This window comes from Muntiacus reevesi, chromosome 3 (genome assembly GCF_963930625.1).
Source record: "Muntiacus reevesi chromosome 3, mMunRee1.1, whole genome shotgun sequence".
Taxonomy (NCBI): Eukaryota; Metazoa; Chordata; class Mammalia; order Artiodactyla; family Cervidae; genus Muntiacus; species Muntiacus reevesi.
Window position 1 is genome coordinate 57,482,670 of NC_089251.1, and position 19,614 is coordinate 57,502,283.

Consider the following 19,614-nt stretch of genomic DNA (forward strand, 5'->3'; position numbering starts at 1 on the left):
GTCTTAACCACTGGACTACCAGGGAAGTCCCGACATAATGTGTTTTTTTAAAAACAAAAACAAAACACCGCATCAAATGAACAACCCCCAGACAGAAATACAGATGACTTCCTAGGAGTTGAGCAGTCTATCCTTTCCCCACTTCCTCTGGTCTTTATGATATATCTTTAGCCCCGCTCTTTTCCCTGCAATTCTACATAGTGACCCAGTGTAATAATAAATCAGGTTACATGGCTCACGCAATAAAACATACAGGACACTGGACACCAGAGATACAATGGTGACCCAAATGACCTGTCCCCATGGAACCACAAGTCTAGTGGGGACACATGTTAAAGCTTCACAAATGTCAGAGTGTGATGACCCTGAGAAAGAGGATCAGGGAGGTGGGAGGCCCCTGAGACCTGAGGGAGGAGCAGAGGTGAGATAGAGAAGCACAGGAAAGGGCCTTGACCACCTCTTCTTTCTGCGGGGCTGCCCTCCCCCTCCCCCTCCCCACCCCTTCTCCCCTCCCTCTACCTCATCTCTTCCTCAGACTCCTTAAGGATCTTCTGCCAGGCCGCTTATCCCCCAGGCCATTTCTGCATTCTCTCTGCCCCTAGGAGGGAATTCTAAGCATTCATTTTTGTAGTATTAAAATACTTTTTGTAATGCTGCTGGATTTCAAAGAAAAGCATGTGTCCTAGGGTCTGAGCAGTTTTCCTGGTAAAATACTATCCTGTAGGCCTTTAATAAGAGTCTAATGTTTAAAGAAACAAGACCAGGTACTTCTCTGGGAGCCCAATGGCTAAGACTGCACTCCCAATGCAGGAGGCCCAGGTTCCATCCCACATGCCGTAACTAAGAGCTTGCATGCTGCAGCTAAGACCAGGTGCAGCCAAATAAATATTTAAAAAGACAGAAAACAGAGCTAAAAATATACTTTCTATTTCTTTAAAAAATAAAGACACAAGTTCAGGGGTACCTAGTCCTTTCCTGGAAAACTTGCCTCTGGTGACTCTGAGGCCCAAAAGTCAACACAGGAAGAAGAATGAAAGGTCTGGAAGCTTCTGAAATGCACAGGAGATGTCAAAAAATGTGAACTCTGAGCACAGGGCCTGTTGTCCCTTATTTATCCTCAGATATTCCAAATGTTTCCCCTACTTACCCACAGAAAATAAAACTAGCAAACTGGATCACATGCTTTCATTTCAAACCTTCTAAGCCTCCACTGAGGGCAGGAGAACGAGACGACAGAGAATGAGATGTTGGGATGGCATGCATTGGAGCAAACTCCAGGAGATATAGTGAAGGACAGGGAGGCCTGGCATGCTGCAGTCCATGGGGTTGCAAAGAGTCAGACACGACTGAGAGCCTGAACAGCAAAAGCCTCCAGGTGATACCATTAACAAGAAAAGTGAACTCAAATTCAGTGAAGGGCGAGGGCTTAACACTATGGAGGAGCTCCAACTAGAATGAAGAATCAAGTTTTAAAATCACAAGTAGGACTTTTTATAGATTTTAATGCATGTATGTACATCAAGTTCAAAGACTCTCTCGCTGTCTTTCACAGTGACTGGAAAGAACAGTTAATGAATATATCTATAGCCATTGTCATTACGAGTAACAGAATCAAAAAATTGAGTGCACAGAAACACTATTTTTAAAAAGAAATTTATAGAAATAAAAATGGATGAGAAAGGATACACTCAGGGGAGCTGGGTTAAATAGTTCCACTTGGTACACACAAATGGCCCAGCAGCCAGGGAGAACAAGACCCCTTCCTCCTCCCTAAAAGAAGGGCTCTTGGGCTCCTGATCTGTCACAGTTAGGAGATTTCAATATGGTTGCTTTCTCTCCCATATTTTTCCTGTTATCTGAAAAATATCTTATAGAAGAGGATAGTGATGCCAGCCATGTCCTGGATTCAGTCTGCCTCCATGCAGCCCTCCTGGTCTTCTTTTCTTTGCCCTCAGTCTTACAAGAAACAAAGAAAGCTGGTTATGGAACTTCCCAGATTCACAAAGTGACTCCCAGCCAGGGGTAGAAAATGTGTCCAAATGCCTTAGTCTGCCCTGGGATGGAGATGAGAGGATAGAGTAACCAACACATCCCCAGAGAACCCACAGTTACAGAGGGGAGTGGGTCTAGTCCTCTGGTGGGTTGGGAGGGACAAATTAGTTGCAAACCACTGGTTTAAGATTTGAAATAGCTCAGCTGGAATTCTGTTATCTCCACTAGCTTTGTTCATAGTGATGCTTCCTAAGGCCCACTTGACTTCACACTCCTGGATGTCTGACTCTAGGTGAGTGACCACACCATCATGGTTATCTGGGTCATTAAGACCTTCAGTTCTGTGTATTCTCCCCACCTCTTCTTAATCTCTTTTGCTTCTCATTTAATATTATCGATGTACTTGAATTTTGCGCTTCTCCTGGGCAGGAGTAAAATGGCTCATAATTCAGTTTCTACTTTGTCAGGCACATGGGAGGCGCCTGGTGAAAATCACTGGTGGAAAGAATGTAGACTGAGCCTGGAGCCACCACGCTAAAGGGAACCGATAAGATGGGCATTTTGAAAATCAAGCCCTGGGAATGCCAGGGTAGAAACAGGAACCCTCCTGCAGGGCTCGGGGCTGCAGAACTTGGTGAGGAGCCGAGCCTGCCACTCAGGAAAGCCTGGGTCTCCATTCAGAGGGCAGAGTCACAGAGGGGGCGAAGAAGGAGCCCCTCCACTTTGTGTCCATAAAAGTCGCCTGCTGAGGAAGCCTGGCCGGGGAGAGTCACCTCTCCCAGGATGAGGATGGATCTGTCAGAGGAATGATCCAGAAGAGATGTGGGGAGATACGGGCCCCCATTTAGTCAACCAAGCAGGACCTGTGAGTCTGACAACCAGTGGCCCTTGGCCCTCTCAGACCCCCTGCCTCATCTTAAAACCAAGTATTTTCTAACACAACATTGCAAATCAACTATACTTAAATTAAAAAATAAATAAACCAAATATTTTCATTTGCTCTTCTTGATTCTGAATTGAGATTCATAGACAACATGATTCTCTATAATCTTAACAATCAATATCATACCTTAACTATAACAAATGAGAAATGAAAAGCAACGTATAATAAAATAATATGTATTCCTACATGAATATTCAGGAATGATTGCACTGGAAGACAAAATAGCTCCCGCAGACCTCCCAAATAACCCCTCAGGTTGATACTGCTCCACTGGGACCCCTGCTCTAGCCCAAGAGGAGCCCCCAAGTCTCTGAGCTCCCTGGCCAGTCCGCTGGCAGCCCTCACTTCCCAGTAACTCAGCCTCTGGCTGCAAGAGAAGAGGCTGAAGGCGGGAACCAGACCGGCCAATTCTTGCTCCACTGCTGTCTCATGAAGCATCTGTAGGGACCAACACAGGAGGTGGAGGAGCGCCATCAGTGCCGAGGCCTTCCGGAGTCCCCAGTAACACATCAATTCCCCCCAACGCCATCCTCTGACCACAGCTGCCAGCTTCCTGCCCAGTGATGCTACAGAAAAGGGAGCCCAAGAGGGTCAGCAGGAGGAGGAAGTTTCTTGCAGATGGACTTCACTTCCTCAAAAATCCCAGGCAGCATGGCTGGGTAAGTTCCGGTTTCTTTAGCTCTTTCACCTGGGTGCTCCGGATGCTGTTTCTTCACCTGTCTGGTCTCTACTTTAGCAACGGTGTCTAACTGCACGATAACGCCTCAGACGCCCTGTTTTGCCTACAGGAATCCTCCAGCCCGCTCATTTAACAGCCTGGAGATGAGAAGAGGCTGCACAATGAGAGCTCAGTGCGGTAGTGTGGTGCAGGGGACAAAGTGGCCCTGGATTCAAATCCTGACTCTGCAGCCTACCTAGCAGCAGTCTGAACCTAAGTAATTTAGGTTCTCTGCACTTCCAGTTCACCGTGGTAACATGAGGAGACAAAAACCTACTTTGCTGAGATATATTAAGCATTAAGCAGAATCATTTAAAAAAAACACACACACCTAGCCCAGAAACATAAAATGGTTTCTCCTGCTCTCAATTATCAGGAAGGCAGTTGAGAGTGGCAAGAAAAACAGGGCTCACAGAACCCCAGAGAACTAGCTTCAAGTCTAGATCCTTGACTGCAGATGGTACATCATCTAAGATGGAAATAATGACTGCTCGTTGGGAGAAGGGACATGCATGCCCCGGGGAGTTCTGCACTGGTCAGTCTCATGGCTTCCATGAACCCTGTGGCATCACTGTCACCTTCACTTCCCTGTTCTTGACTGAGAAACATTCCAGGTCTTCCAGAGGAAAACCAGCTGGAGTGTTTACTATGCAGTCTGCTGTTTCGTCCACTTCCCCTGCGATCACTGTACTGCAATTACTGAGGGTAGGGGGACCACAGCCTTCCTCCTTGAAAGTGGTATCATGTGTACTAGGGAGATAATGCAGTCTCAGTTTAAAGCAGGAGTTAAAATTGAGCAGGAGGAAAACTTCTTAGCAGAGGCGTCTTATCTGTAGAACCATAACCCCTCCAGAGCATTCTTTACAAGGCAGACAGTTATCTGCAAGGGTTTGGCCTGTTTGTGCCTGGAGATGGGAGAGGGGGGTCTGGTGACCTCAAATGCTCTTGGCAGGGCCAACCACCCATGGGTCCTTCTGGGACGGAGGTTCAGGGATGCTAGGGAGGTTCCGCAGGGACCCACCAGCTCCGGGGCCACCCGGTACAGTGAGCTGAGTGGGTGGTACAAGAAATTGAGGCAGGTGGCTGTATAGAGGTTGGTGTAGCGCATCAGCTGGCTGGAGAAGAGTGTCTGGCAGAAGCCACACCGGAACAGGCTGCCCATCATGCTGTAGCACAGGTCCAACTCCCAGCTCACTCTCTTGCAGAGGGGCAGCTCACTGATTGGAGATTCCATTCCCCCCCCCACACCCTGGACCTGCATCACCCACAAGTGAACCTGCCTGCCAGGGTCAGGCCCAGCTCTGCCCTCCCGGGAAACAGTCCCCTAAGGACACTGAGGGCTTCCCTCACAGCTCAGTTGGTAAATCATCTGCCTGCAACGCAAGAGATCTGGGTCCGATTCCTGGGTCAGGAAGATCCCCTGGAGAAGGAAATGGCAACCCACTCCAGTATTCTTGCCTGGAGAATCCCAAGGACAGATGAGCCTGACAGTCTACAGTCCACAGGATCGCAAGAGTCGGCCATGACTTAGCGACTAAACAACCACCACCACCAGGGACACTGAGGCCCTCGCCCACCACAGGGAAGGGGCTGCCATGGCGCTTAGCTAGTGCGGGCTTTGGGAGGTGGGGCAGCTCTCTCTGCTTGGCCCCAGGCCCTACTCCCTGCTTCCCTGCCTGGTCCTGGAGAGCGACCAGCCTGCTCTACACTCTCAGCATCACTTACTTTCTGGTAAGACCCACACACCCAGCCCCACTCCTACCCCACCCTCCTAGAAGGCCCCCACCTCATTACAGGCCCTGCCTTCAGAATCTAGAAAAGCATTCCATTCCTTGGTAGTCCTGTGGTTAAGAATCTGCCTGCCAATGCAGAGGACACGGGCTCGATCCCTGGTCCAGGAAGATGCCACATGCCTCGGGAACAACTATGCCTGTGCACCACAACTATTGAGCCTGTGCTCCGCGACAGGAGAAGCCACCACAGTAAGAAACCCACTTGCCCGTGCACAACAGTGAAGACCCAGGTCAAAAACAAACAGTTTTTTTAAAAAAAGAAAAATGGTCCCGTGTTACCAAGTGTGACCAAGGGCTTCCCTGTTCCCCTTTCTGTGCCTCAGTTTCCCCATCTATAAAATAAAGGTGACAATCCCTGTCCAGTCCCCCTCAAGGAGCTGTGGGAGGATCATACAGCATGAAAGCACTGAATTTCCTAGAAGAGGTTCAGCCGGGATCCTGCCCTATTGGTCCCTACTGGGCCTGGGAAGGTCGAGTGGCCTGAATCCCTGTGGGACTCCTCCACCTCTAGTGACTTGCCAGGAAAGACACTAGGGAACGTGTCCTTTCCTCACCCAGACCCACCAGCGCATCCACCCTAAAGCCTGTCTTCTCAGGCCCTTTGTCTGGCTGACCCCAGATGCTAACCAGGCAGTCGGTCACATGAGGACCCAATCCAGGAGGCAGGCACTTGTCAAGGTTAATGGTGGAGATGGAAAAACAACCCCTCAAGAGCACACTGCTGTCATTCAGCATGTGGGCCAGCAGAGGGCACCAGCTCACAAGGCCCAGTGGCACTTCTGGAGACTCGGGGAGTCATAACTGGGCTCTGGGGACCTGGGAAAGAGCTAATCCAGGCAGGCAACCTGGAGTCACACGCCTCACCCTCTGCCCCACCAGGCCCATCCCCTCCTCCTCAGCACCCTGCTCTTCCCCGAATCTCCCTCTTGGTGGAGTTGATGAGTTGCAGGCCGTAACTGCTGCCATCTGTGTGCCCGGTGCAAAAATGGCCACTTGACCCAGGAGGAGAGGAGCTGGGGGCCCCAGAGTCTCCAGGTACAACCTCCCCAGATGGCACGGGGTGGGAGGCACTCTGCGGGCACCCAGTGGGGGCGCTGAGCTGGGTGTGTGCCCACGTGTGAGAGGGTCAGTGGTTCAGGAGGAAGGGCCTAGCGGTCAGTGTGAGCATCTCAAGGGGGTCAGAGTCCAGTTTAGTAGGGAAGCCCAGTCTGAAACAGATCGTGATTTCCTGAGCAACCTGGCGTGGACCCTGCTGCCAGGCGTGGACATGGACCACCACCCTCCATCCTGCTTTCCTCCCAGGGTAGGGGTCACAGGTCAGGGCTCTCACTGGTACAGGTTCGCTAGATGCGTGTCCAGCCTCTTCAGCGTCTCCATTCACTCTGTGATGTCAGTGACTCAAACCCAGCCCTTAGAACAAGCCCGAATTGTTTGGGTTCATAGTAACTCCTGACTTCTCGGCTGGAGGACTGGGCCTTGCACTCACTAAATTTCTCAGGATGCGTAGGGAGGATGCAGTCAGGTGAGGGAGTAAACATGGGACTACAGAAGCACCACGGGGCTCTGGAGTCAGGAGACAGGATGTGAGTCTCAGCTTTAGCCCTCCAGGCTGTGTGACTTTGGGAAAGACACTTAACCTCTCTGGGTCTCTGTTTCCTCATGAATAAATAGATCCACTCTCAAACCACAGAGCAGACAGTATGATCATGGTCACTATGGACCCCACATAGGAGAGAGGGTTCGATGACCATGATGCAGGCTTTAGCATCGCTGGCCAGTGCCCCCTGCTGGTCTGCCCCCTACAACCCTTCTCTGGGGCCCAGATGCCCAACTCCTGGGACAGCTCAGGAAACACCAGACAAGTCTGCCAGCCCTGCTGCTTCTTGGACTTGAGGATGTCCCCAAAGATGTGATCCCCGATGTATAGGATGTCCTTCCCCCGCACCCCGAGCACTCACACACCATGTCCAATGACCCTGCCGGACCAGGGAAGGACAGGCCCACTCAGTCCTTCCTGTCCTAGCGAGCAGGCTGGGGACAGGGGTTCCTAGTCCTGTCCTGGCGCACAGGCCTGGGACATGGGCTTCTAGTTGAAGGAGGGTCGCTAAGGAGGAATGGGAGGGAGGGAGGGAGGGAGGGGAAAGGGGGAGATGGTACTTCCAGAGTAGACAGCACAGTGCTGGTGGGGGCCAGTGTAGGTACCAACACAGAGCTTGCCCGTGTCCTGGAGGGGGCAGAGGGGTGCCCTGGTCAGAGAGGGTGGGGGGTTGGGACTGGCAGGGGTAACTATGGGGTGAGGAGAGAAGGGGGCCACAGAGGGCCCTGAAGGAGTCCCCTCCCTGGATCCTTGCCTCCAGGGGCAGACAGAGAGCAGAGCAGCCACCACCAAGGGCAGGTCAAGCCTGAGAGGCGGGCTCCCTCCCCACAGTGGGTTCATGGGTTGCAGACGACAGGCCTCGACCCTGCATTACCGTGTTGACCTGTCTCAGCACTGTACCCTGCACGAAGAAGTGGGGCTTCTGTGTGTCCACCACGATCAGATCAAAGTAGGACCTCCAGGGCCTGGCTGTAGCCTCAGCCTGCAGGTGGGTGGATGAGGCATGGTGGGGCACATGGCGAGGCACGTGCCAACACACGCGCTCAGCCTGGAAAATCTGATTCAGGCTCTCAGCCAGGTCCTCACCCACAGCTGCCCCACCCACACCTGGCCAGGATGCCTGGCTCTGGACCGGTGAAAACTCGCCAGCTCCCCCATCTCAGCCCTGGCCTCTCAGCCAGATGGGACATCCCAGGGCTCAGGAATCTGGGCCTCTGACCACCCAGCATCCCCAGCCACACTGGCAGGACGTGCTCAAAAGCTATTAGCAGAGGCCAGTGTTGGATGTTGAGTGGACTGTCTCAGCCCCTGGAGTCCCTCATAGCACAGAGTCAGAGGCCCAGGGACACAGGATGAGAGCACAGGTTCCTCCCACCCCCCCAGCTGGAGTCCTGCTTACCCATTAGCCGACCGGGTCCCCACAAGGTATGTCACACTGCCCACCCCCAGGCCTGCCAAAGCCACTTCTCACCCCCTCCCTCACTCTCTTCTGCCCCATCCAGCCCCTCCCCAAATATCTAGTCACTTTTCCAAGGTCTCCCCACCCCTCCAGGCTCCTCCCATAGCCTGGCTGAAGTCACCAGTCTCCCACCCACTGGGGAAGTTCCAGCACCCACTGGGGAGTTTTCAATGGGCTCACTCAGGTGAAACGATCCCTCCCATACCCTTGGTTCCTCTGGAGGAGACAGCTGGACATGGGAGGGACCTACAGCAAGGTGGCCCGGCCTCCCTGCCCTAGGCACAGCCTCCACCAGCCAGGCCCATGGCACTCACCTCACCAGCATCTAATAGGTAGGTCATGATGGCCTAGCAAGGAAAAGTCAGGAGTTAGAGCACCTAGCTGGGTTGGACAAAGGGCTGCCAAGGCCCTCAGCCCACAGGACACACCGGGGATCACAGGAGCAAGATGGAGGGGAAATGGATAATTTCACAGAGACCCTAGGCTTCCCTGGTGGCTCAGGGGTAAAGAATCTGCCTGCAGTGCAGAAAAGGCAGGTTTGATCTCTGGGTCAGGAAGATTCCCTGGAGAAGGAAATGGCAACCCACTCCAGTGTTCTTGCCTGGAGAATCCCATGGACAGAGAAGCCTAGCTACCGTCCACAGGCTCACAAAGAGTCAGACATGACTGAGTGACTAACATTTCACTGAGACCTTAAAAGGCCAAGAAATTGAACCCAAGATACCAACCAGGCAGTGAGGGTTTCACCCCCACTGCTTCTCCACTCTCTCACTGTTTCTGCAGGGCCTCAGCTTACCCAGAGCCAGAAAGGAAAGTTCTCTGGCCCAGAGGCTGAGCCCCGCCCCTCCACCCACCTCCAATTACACACTCCAATCTGTGTAGTTGTAGCTGCTGGTGGTGGCCAGGAACACTTTTCCCACCTCCCTCATCTTGTCCAGCAGAACGAGGATTCGTGCCTGGGGCAGAGAGAGGAGCCACCTCCAGCAGTGGGGCCTCCCCAGAGCTGCCCTGGGAGCCTGTTCTCAGGTTTCAGCCCCATGGGTGGGCAGGAGGCCCCAGGTCAGGCAGGAAGGCAAAGAACAAGACCAGGGTGCAGAGCTCTGTACACATCTTGAAGAAGGAGCCAGGGAAAGGAGGAGCAGCCCCACTGCCCTGGGGGAGGAGGGGACAAGAGGGACAAGGCTTAGTCATGACCCTAGTCTAAGGCCACTCACAGCTTATCCAGGTATTTCTCTAAGTCATCCAAGGTCTTCTCCTTGAGACAGCCCCACAGGAGGGAGCAGAGCTGTGAGTTCACATCTCATGTGTGTACGTGTGTGTGTGCACATGGGCATGCGTGCACATGCCTACATTCAAGATGGAGGAACCCAGACCACCATCCTCAACCGGAAGCAGAGTGAAACCTTATGGGATCTGGGGACCTGGGTGCAGCCTGGGGTCCTGGGACACTCACCAAATGGTGGACATAATCCATGGCATCCATCACATCCTGGAAGAGGCTTTGGAAGGACATGAAGAGGTCCCCATGCTGATAGCCCGTGTCACAGCTGAGTCAAGCCAGGAGGGAGGCTGATAAGGGCTCCTGAGGTGACCACCACCCTGGAGCCCTATCAGTTGCACACCTAGCGCTCGAGCAGCAACTCAAAGGCCAGCGTCTCATAAGCCGGGGACTTGTAAGCTGTGGGCCGAGCAGACCCAGGCCCGCTGGTGCCCATTTCCCGGCCGGCGCCCCTGGCCCCCAATTCCTCACTCCCGCACCCCCACCCCTCCCCCTCTCCACTATCAGCCAGAGTGTTGTCCACATCAAAGCCGAAGCAGCCGATCTTCCCCGTCGTCAGGCTGCAGTTGACAAAAATCCTGGAAAGGGGAGGATGTCCGGATCAACGCCCCCAAACTCCAAGGGCCAGGGCTTCCCTGGGCCTACGTGTGTCTGAGCACACGTGTGTATCTGAGCATGTGTGCCAGCGTGTGCAGGGCTCCTCTCACCGTGGGAGTGTTCTGGGGGCATCCCCAAGAGCGAGGATGTGCCCTGGTCAGTGGGGTTCACTTTCCTGATCGAGGTCGCTGTGTCCAAGCTCAGAGATGTTGCGTTTGTCATGCATTTGGAGCCCGAGCACAAAGAAAGATCCCACATGACGCAACTAAGATCCTGCATGTCACAACCAAGACCCGACACAGCCAAATAAATAAATATAAATTGTAAAAAGAAAAAAAGAATTGCTACAGTGTGCCTAATTGCTCAGCCGTGTCTGACTCTTTGCAACCCCACGGACTGTAGCCTGCCAGGTTCCCCTGTCCATGGAATTCTCCAGGCAAAAATACTGGAGTGGGTTGCTACTTCCTTCTCCAGAGGATCTTCCTGACCCAGGGATCAAACCCACATCTCCTATGTCTCCTGCCCTGAAGGTGGATTCTTCACCCGAGGAACCATCAGGGAAGCCCTAGAAGTGTACCAGAAGCTATGAGAAATGGCAGATGACTAGAATCTCAGAATCAGGGGGAAAAAAGGTACAAAAATGAGCAGAGTCATTGTGATCATTTAGTGCAGAACTGTAAACAGGCCCTGTGCTGTGCTGTTCTTAGTCACTCAGTCATGTCTGACTCTTTTCGACTCCATGAACTGTAGCCCTCTAGTCTCCTCTGTCCATGGGGAGTTCCCACGTAAGAATACTGGAGTGGCTTATGCCCTCCTCCAAGGGATCTTCCCAACCCAGGTCTCCTGCATTGCAGGTGGATTCTTTACCATCTGAGCCACCAGGGAAACCCAATCAGACCCTAAGTGTCCATAATTGCTGGTTTTGCAACAAAGCACGATGATTTCCATGTAGAGTTTTGACCTGGATCATCCAGAAAGACTTAAAGGATGTAGCATGTCCTCTTTTAAAAAGGAACACAAGTTTATGATACATTTGGTAAAATATTCTCTCCAAAATGGCCAAACTAAATGACGTTAGACACCGTTGAAGGGATAGAAATTATCTGGGTGGAAGAAAATATTTCAGTGAAATAGTTAGTCCCATCCTTGGTAATTCCAAATGAACAACGGTTAGATGGTGAGGCAAGATTATGGAGGCTGCAGGAGGTACATTAGCTCATTTTCACCCACCTCTGCCTAGAGCCCTCACAAAGACCCTGGACTTTTTAACAGCATGGAAGACAAAGGCATAGGGAATGTTTCAGAGGAGGAGGCTAAAGAGACATGCCAACTAACTGCAGTATCTACTCTCAGATATTCAATCGGGGAAGGGGATTTAACCCAAGGACATAATAAGGTCAACAAATAAGACTAGATGATCGACGGCAGCTTAAAGCACTGGCTCAGGGTCAATTTGTAAAGTTGACATCACAAGAAAAATATTCTTGGAAAATATTGAAGTATTCAGGGTGAAGGTCATGACATGTGTAACTTAACTTCGGATTGTTTAGGGAAAAAATTATGCATGTACACACATATGTGTGTCCATCTGTGTGTGTACACACTGGCAGGGACAGATGATAAAACGATAAAACAAATGGAGTAAAATGTTAGTAATAGGTAAATCTTTTTTATTTTCGGTGGTGGGGAAGGTACACAGTTTGTGGAATTTTAGTTCCTGCACCAGGGATTAAACCTGGGGACTCAACAGTGAAAAATGTGGAGTCCTAAACACTGGGGACTTCCCTGCTGGCTTAGCAGTAAAGAATCCACCTGCAATACAGGAAATGCAGGAGACTCAGATTCAATCCCTGGGTTGGTAAGATCCCCTGGAGAAGGAAATGTCTACCCACTCCAGTAACCTTGCCTGGAAAATTCCACAGACAGAGGAGCCTGGCAGGCTACAGTCCACGGGGTCACAAAAAGCTGGACACGGTTGAAGTGACTAAACAACACCACCCCCACCACTGGACCACCAGGGAATTCCCAACAATAGGTAAATCTTGGCAAAAAGAATAAAGATGTTCTTTGAACTATGTTTTATTTTTACAACTTTTCATAAACATTTGGAATTATTTCCAAATTTTAAATATATATATTTTAATTAAGGAGGCCCAAGGCCCCCACATTACGACCTAGAATGGTCACTTCTGCTCCCACTTTCATCTGAGCTCCCAGCTGGGCCCCTCCATCCGCCCAGAGGCAGCGTAAAAACAGGCCCATTCAGCCTGCAATCCTGCTGACTCTCACACCCGGGCTCTGCCTGTCTGGAAGGTGTCCAGGCCCAGCACATGATGGCCTTGTTCCCCGTGGCCACCTGACACTCAGAAAGGTGGCCAGATCTGGCGCGCCCAGAGCGTGGAGTAGGCCAGTCACCGCTCACCCTTCACCTCCACCCTCAGCCGGAGGCATTATTCCAGATCACACAGTTGGTCCACTGCAGCACAGAGTCTGAGGGGCCTTTTGTTTCCCTGAGTTTGGAGAAACCCTCTCAAAAGCACCAGAAACTTCCCATAGACCAGGCTTCCTCACACAGGGGTGGGAGGTACGTGGAGGGATCGCGATGGGAAGTGGAGCGATCCATCACGAAGGCCGTTTTTCTGTTTGAACAGGAAAGTAGGATTTATTGGTGAGTGTGACAAGGAGGGGACAGAGCCAAGGTTCTCCTGAGCACAGGGCCCACCATTTGCCCAGGGGCCACGATTAGGGATGCATTTGACTACACAGTCATCTGGGATGAGCCACTTTTCTGTCACCATGTTTTCAAATTCATCCACATTAAACAGTAAGTCCCGGGACTTCTCTGATGGTCCAGCGGCTAAGACTTGGCGCTCCCAAGGCAGAAGACCTGGGTTCAATCCTTGGTCAAGGAACTGAGATCCCACAGAACACAACTAACAGTTCACATGCTGCAACTAAAGATCTCAAATGCCACAACTAAGACCCGCCCGATGCAAGCAAATAAATAAATAGGTATTTTTTTAAATAAATAATGAACTCAGTAAACCCCCACTTCTTGGAGACGTGGATCTTCTGGTGGCCAGGGAACTTGAATCTGGCCATGAATAGGATCTCAGGGCTTCCCTGGTGGCTCAGTGGCAAAAAATCCGCCTGCAAAGCAGAAGCCACAGGAGACACAGGTTCGATCACTGTCTAGGGAAGATTCCCTGGAGGAGAACATGGCAACCCACTGTAATGTTCTTGCCTAGAGAATCCCATGGACAGAGGATCCCGGCAGGCTACAGTTTATGGGGTCACAAGGATTTGGACACATCTGAGCAACTTAGCACACACCAGGGCCTCAATCACATGCTCCTTGCTCTACAGCTTGGTGCAGATGGACATCATAATTTGGCCAGTGTGCACCCTGGTCACTGGGTCCTGGGGCTTTCCAAAGGCACCGCACATACCTGTCTGGAGCCTATCAGAGCCTAAGAGCTCCAGCACAGAGCAACATCTTGTTGATGCAGGTGATGTGAAGGGGTGGAGCCACACTTGGATCTGAAAGCTATCTTTGCCACAGCTTTTCACCATGTATGTGTTGGCACACATACATGCAGCCTCTGGGGCCTCGGAGGACAGCTGCCTATCCTCATCAGACACTGTGCCCACAGACTGGGAACTCATCCACTTTTGCCTTCTTCTACCCCAGGTCAAAGATGCGGATCTTGGCATCAGGGACATTTCAGCAGAAGTGAAACTCTGGGTTCGGTTTGTTTTCACGATACCAGCAACACCGGGCAGGGCAGAAGCTCATGGCAACAGCAGGATCCTCAGTGGGCATGCCAAAGGGAAAGAGCCATCAGGAAGACTTTTTGTTTGTTTTTCTTGGCAGCACCATGCAGCATGTGGGGTCTTAGTTCGCTGAGCAAGGATCGTACCCGCTCCCCCTACATTGGAAGCATGTAATCTTAACCACTCACCACCAGGGCAATCCCAGGAAGGTGTTGTTGTTGTTGTTGTTTTTTAACGGAGGGGCATCCTGAATGAGATCTTCTGGAAATGTAGGATTTGTATTAGTTTAGAGGAGAAAGAGATTTCATGTCGCCCTCAGTGTGCCCAGTGCTGCGGGGCTGGAAGGATACTGACCCACGAGGACAGTGGAGGCTGGGCATTGGCAATGGGAGCCCGGGCTGGCCCAAGGGGGCTCCTACTCTCTGATGTGGCCACCACAGCCAAAGCACACTTCGCCAGGGTGAAAAAGGAGGGACGTGACTCCACTTGCAAGAAGGGCCTGGCGCTGAGTCAGCGCCCACATACAATTCGGCCCCAATCCTGCCCCACCCCGGGCAAAGGCCAGTCCCCTAAATGGGTGGGGGACCATGGAGGGAGAGATTTGGGGTAAGAGGTTAGGAAACTTCCAAGATCCTGTCTCTCTCACCATCAAAACAAAGGAAGTGGTTGGGAGTTTGTGGTGTGGGTGTGAGTGCAGATGTGAAAGTGGGCGTGAGTGTATGCATGTGTACTGACTGGTCCCTCGGCCATCCTGACCACCCTACAAGAACACAGGATGGGAGTAGGGAGGCCAGGGGCCAACATTCCCCCTCAGGACATCATACAGCACTTTGGGGCCCCTCTTTTAGATAAAATTGGCCCCTGAGGGAGTGAGGTGAGGCCTCATTTACCCCTAACGCAATCTTGCAGACCCAGGGTCCCCACAGGATCTCAGGCTGGCAGGAGGTAGAAGAAGCCAGAGCCTGGGAGATAGTGCCCTCCTGTCCCTAAACCGACGAGGCAGTCTGAGCCCAGGTTGGAAAGGAATTTCCAGACAAAGAGCACTTTGGAAGGGAAGGAGTAAAAGAACAAAGAGCAGAGATAACAAGGACACTGTGAGTGCAGCGGGCTGACCTCCTGACAGACCAGGAAGAGTCCACAGTTTTTGTGGGTTAATTGCCAATTTTTATAGCCTCCAGACAAAGAAAATTCCTGCCAGAAGATTGACGTTCGGTGATTGGTTAGGATAATCCACTGCAGTATTCTTGACTGAGGGACAGAGAAGCCTGGTGGGCTATAGTCCATGAGGTCGCAAAGAGTCAGACACGAATGAAGCAACTTAGCATGCAGGGTGATTACTGGAGTGGGCATCTTGGCCTAATTTTAATCATAAAGCTTTTGGCAAGAGCTACAAAGGGGCTCATTTAGCTTCAGAGGTGACCTTGTTTCTGGGCTCCGCTTCTGTGGCCATGGTACAAGGGCCCGCACCTGTGGCCTTGGGGCAGGACTCAATATAAACCATGTAGCTTCGTGATCCTGATGGGCAGAGGATGAGGTGCTTCAGGAGGGCCCCAAGACAGGTTTGGGACAGGTTTGTTGTTCAGTTGCTCAGTCACATCCGACTCTTTATGACCCCATGGACTGCAGCACCCCTGGCTTCCCTGTCCATCACCAACTCCCACAGCTTGCTCAGACTCACGTCCGTCGAGTCAGTGATGCCATCCAACCAACTCATCCTCTGTCATCCCCTCCTCCTGCCTTCAGTCTTTCCCAGCATCAGGGTCTTTCCCAATGAGTCAGTCCTTTGCATCAGGGGGCCAAAGTATTGGAGTTTCAGCTTTAGTATCAGTCCTTCCAATGAATATTCAGGGTTGATTTCCTTTAGGATTCACTGCTTTGATCTCCTTGCAGTCTGAGGGACTCTCAAGAGTCTTCTCCAACACCACAGTTCAAAAGCATCAATTCTTCAGCACTCAGCCTTCTTTATGGTCCAGCTCTTACATTCAAACATGACTACTGGAAAAACCATAGCTTTGACTAGATGGACCTTTGTTGGCAAAGTAATGTCTCTGCTTTTTAATATGCTGTCTAGGTTTGTCATAGCTTTTCTTCCAAGCAAGCGTCTTTTAATTTCATGGCTGCAAACACCATCTGCAAGAAAATAGTCTGTCACTGTTTCCTTTGTTTCCCCATCTATTTGTCATGAAGTGATGGGACCGGATGCCCTCATCTTAGTTTTCTGAATGTTGAGTTTTAAGCCAGCTTTTTCACTCTCCTCTTTCACCTTCATGAAGAGGCTCTTAGTTCCTCTTCGCTTTAGGTCATAAGGGTGGTGTCATCCTGGGCCATGATGGAAGGGCATCTGAGACCTGCCAGACATGCCTGAGGCTGGGTCACGGGACTTGAGAGCCACAGGCAGGGACAGGCTCCGCCCGACAGAAACCCACACCTCTTCTTGCTGTGATCTGCAGAGACAGGAGTGGGCTAGGCAGGATGAGTGCCAGCTTGCACAGAGGGTCGGGGCAAAGGGAAACTGCACGAGAGTTAGATACAGTGCATTTCAGTATTACATGCTGTATTTTCTTGCACATAAATCGATCTAGTCAGACACCGTGCATTCATTAAGTGTCTACTTCATGCCAAGTTTCTGCTAGAAGCTGGATTTAAAACTATGAAGAGGGCTTCCTTGGTGGTCCAGTCCTTAAGAATCCACCTGCCAATGCAGGGGACACAAGTTCAATCCCTGGTCCAGGAAGATCCCACATGCCACAGAGTAACTAAGCCTGAGCACCAGAACTACTGCAGCCCTTGTGGCCTAGAGGCTGAGAACCGCAACTAGAGAAGACACTGCAATGAGAAGCCCTCATACCACAACTAGAGATTAGATCTGCTCTCAGCAACTAGAGAAAGCCCGCGCACAGCAATGAAGACTCAGTGCAGCCAGAAATAAAATAAAAATTTTAGAAAAACTATGAAGAGTGTTACCTGCCCTTGTGCAGCTGACAGTCCAAGAAAGAAGACTTCAACACTCATTAATAGGAAGCAGTGAAATGAGAAACATGCTGGCTCAGTGGTAAAGAATCCAACTGCAATGTCAGAGACATGGTTTCGATCCCTGGGTCAGGAAGATCCCCTGGAAATTGAAATAGCTACCCACTCCAGTATTCTTACCTGGGAAATTCCATGGACAGAGGAGACTGGCTGGTTGCAGTCCATGGGGTCACAAAACAGTTGGACACGACTTAGTAACTAAACATGCCCATAGAACCCAGGGGAGGTCAGGGAAGGCTTCCTGGAGGAGGGATTAGCCACCAAGGACTGCCTCCAAGGGTGCTGATCAGCAGCCTGGCAAGTATGTGGGAGTCACAGACATGCTTGGTTGGGGTGCAGAATTGGGGTGTCAGCTGAGGCTCACTGTGGCCAGCTTTCCAGGCCACACTAACAGGTGGAGACTTTCTCTGGGAGGTGATGAGGGCAAATGAGTGTAAGAGAAGAATGTTCTGGTCCTGTGTACCCAGGGGTGGATCGCCATGGCTCAGGGTGGAGGAGGACACATGAGAAGGGTCGGCTGGGAGTCAGAGGCCAGTTCAGTGCTTCTCAAACTTCAACATACACATGAATCATCCAGGAGTCTAGTTAAAATGCAACTTCTAGGGGGGAGCAGGATTATTCAGGATGGGGAACACATGTACACCCATGGCTGGTTCATATCAATGTATGGCAAAACCACTACAATATTGTAAAGTAATTAGCCTCCAATTAAAATAAATAAATTTAAAAAAACAAAAAGGAGAAGAATAAAAAAATAAATAAATGCAACTCCTGACTCAGTAGGTCTGGAGTAGGTCCCAGGAGTCTGCATTGCTTACAAGTCCTCAGATAGTTGCATGGTGCCTGTCTCACTATATTTCAGTGATAAGAGTGGATGGAGCCTTAGTTGGCAAATTGGAACGACTAAAGGAGCTTTAAAACCTCTGACATGTGACTAACCTGGTGGTCCACTGGTTGAAAATCTGCCTACCAATGCAGAGGATGCAGGTTCAATCCCTGGTCAAGGAAGGAAGATCCCGCATGCCGCAGGGCATCTAAGCCTGCGTGCCACAACCAGAGCAGCTCATGTGCCACACCAAGACCCAGAGCAGCCAAAAGAAAAATAAATAAATTAAAATAAAATCTCTGGTGAATGGGAAGCAGTCAGGGAAGGGCAGGAGGGCACATTGAAGCCAGGGATGGCCCAAGCCAGCGCTGAGTAACAGCCTAGTGGGGGGACCCCTCCCTCTCTGAGAGTCTCGTGGAGGGGTCTAGGGCAGGATTCAGCCATGGGGCATTTTTGCTACCTGGGTGACTCTGTGTGTGTTAGTTGCTCAGTCATGTCTGACTCTTTGCGACCCCAAAGAGTAACCTGCCAGGACTGTAGCTCTCCAGGTTCCTCTGTGCATGGCATCGTCCAGGCAAGAATAATGGAGTGGGTTACCATTTCCTTCTCCAAGAGATCTTCCCGACCCAGGAATTGAACTCAGATCTCCTGCATTGTAGGCAGGTTCTTTACCTCTTGAGCCACCAAGGTGACTCTAACATATAACAAAATTTCAGGACCTCGGCTTTTAAAAAGTCATTCAATACATCCCAGCCAACGATAGATGTAATGAGTGCAAGAGGAAGCTCAGACCACCCTACCCCAGGCCTTGGGAGTCTCATGCCTCTGGAAATATCCAGTGTCTGTATAGACCTGACTGTATCCCAAATTCATTTTCTCATTTGCTTCTCACCTCAGCCCTGTGATGTAGATATTATTACCATTATTATTATCCTCTTTTTCTAGAGAGGCAAACGAAGGCTAGGCTGGATGAAGGACTTGCTCTAGAACCTCACTCACTCCTTGGAGGCTTCAACTGTCCTTTTACTGCCCCTCCTTGTAAAGGTCAGCCACCACCACAGACAACAAGAGCACCGTCTTTTTTTTTTTTTTTTTTAATATTTATTTATTCTGCTGCACCAGGTCTTAGTTGCAACACACGGAATCTTTGATCTTCATTGCAGCACTCAGGATCTTTAGTTGTGACATTAAAACTCTTAGTTGCAGCATGTGGGATCTAGTCCCTGGATCAAGGATGGAACCCTGGCCCCCTGCATTGGGAGTGTGGATGGAGTCTTAGTCTCTGGTGGACCACCAGAGAAGCCCACCAGCACTGGGTTGGTAGGAAGATTTGGAGGCGGGGGTGGGGGGAGATTCACTTCATAGCACATTCTCTGCAGTCTTGGGAATCAGTAACCACTCCATCGCAGTTTGTGCGGGCAAAGGAGGAAAACAGTCACCTCCCTTCTGGGGCTGTTGGTCCCTCTTACACTCGACCCATTAGCCAGATGCACTTCAGGGGTACAAACAGAAATGCCCAGCAATTGTCAGGAGTTCAGCCCAAGGTAGAAATGAGCAGAGGGTAGGAGAGAAGGGTCACATCCTGCTGTTTTATTGTTTTATCACC

The 19,614-nt window shown here is 51.0% G+C and overlaps 1 protein-coding gene and 1 pseudogene across 1 annotated transcript; both read right to left on the minus strand.

The window, feature by feature from the left end:
• Positions 1 to 332: 332 nt before the first annotated feature.
• NT5DC4 (5'-nucleotidase domain containing 4) lies at positions 333 to 12,829 on the minus strand. The gene is given in 15 exon segments (XM_065928809.1): positions 333 to 365; positions 3,281 to 3,378; positions 6,365 to 6,420; positions 6,777 to 6,828; positions 7,253 to 7,399; positions 7,402 to 7,422; positions 7,604 to 7,670; positions 7,918 to 8,025; positions 8,817 to 8,849; positions 9,369 to 9,458; positions 9,713 to 9,773; positions 9,960 to 10,049; positions 10,123 to 10,180; positions 10,283 to 10,359; positions 12,801 to 12,829. Coding segments are annotated over 15 exon segments (1,020 nt in total).
• An 889-nt stretch (positions 12,830 to 13,718) lies between these two features.
• On the minus strand, positions 13,719 to 14,174 carry LOC136162877 (large ribosomal subunit protein uL16-like; annotated as a pseudogene).
• Between the last annotated feature and the right edge of the window lie 5,440 nt (positions 14,175 to 19,614).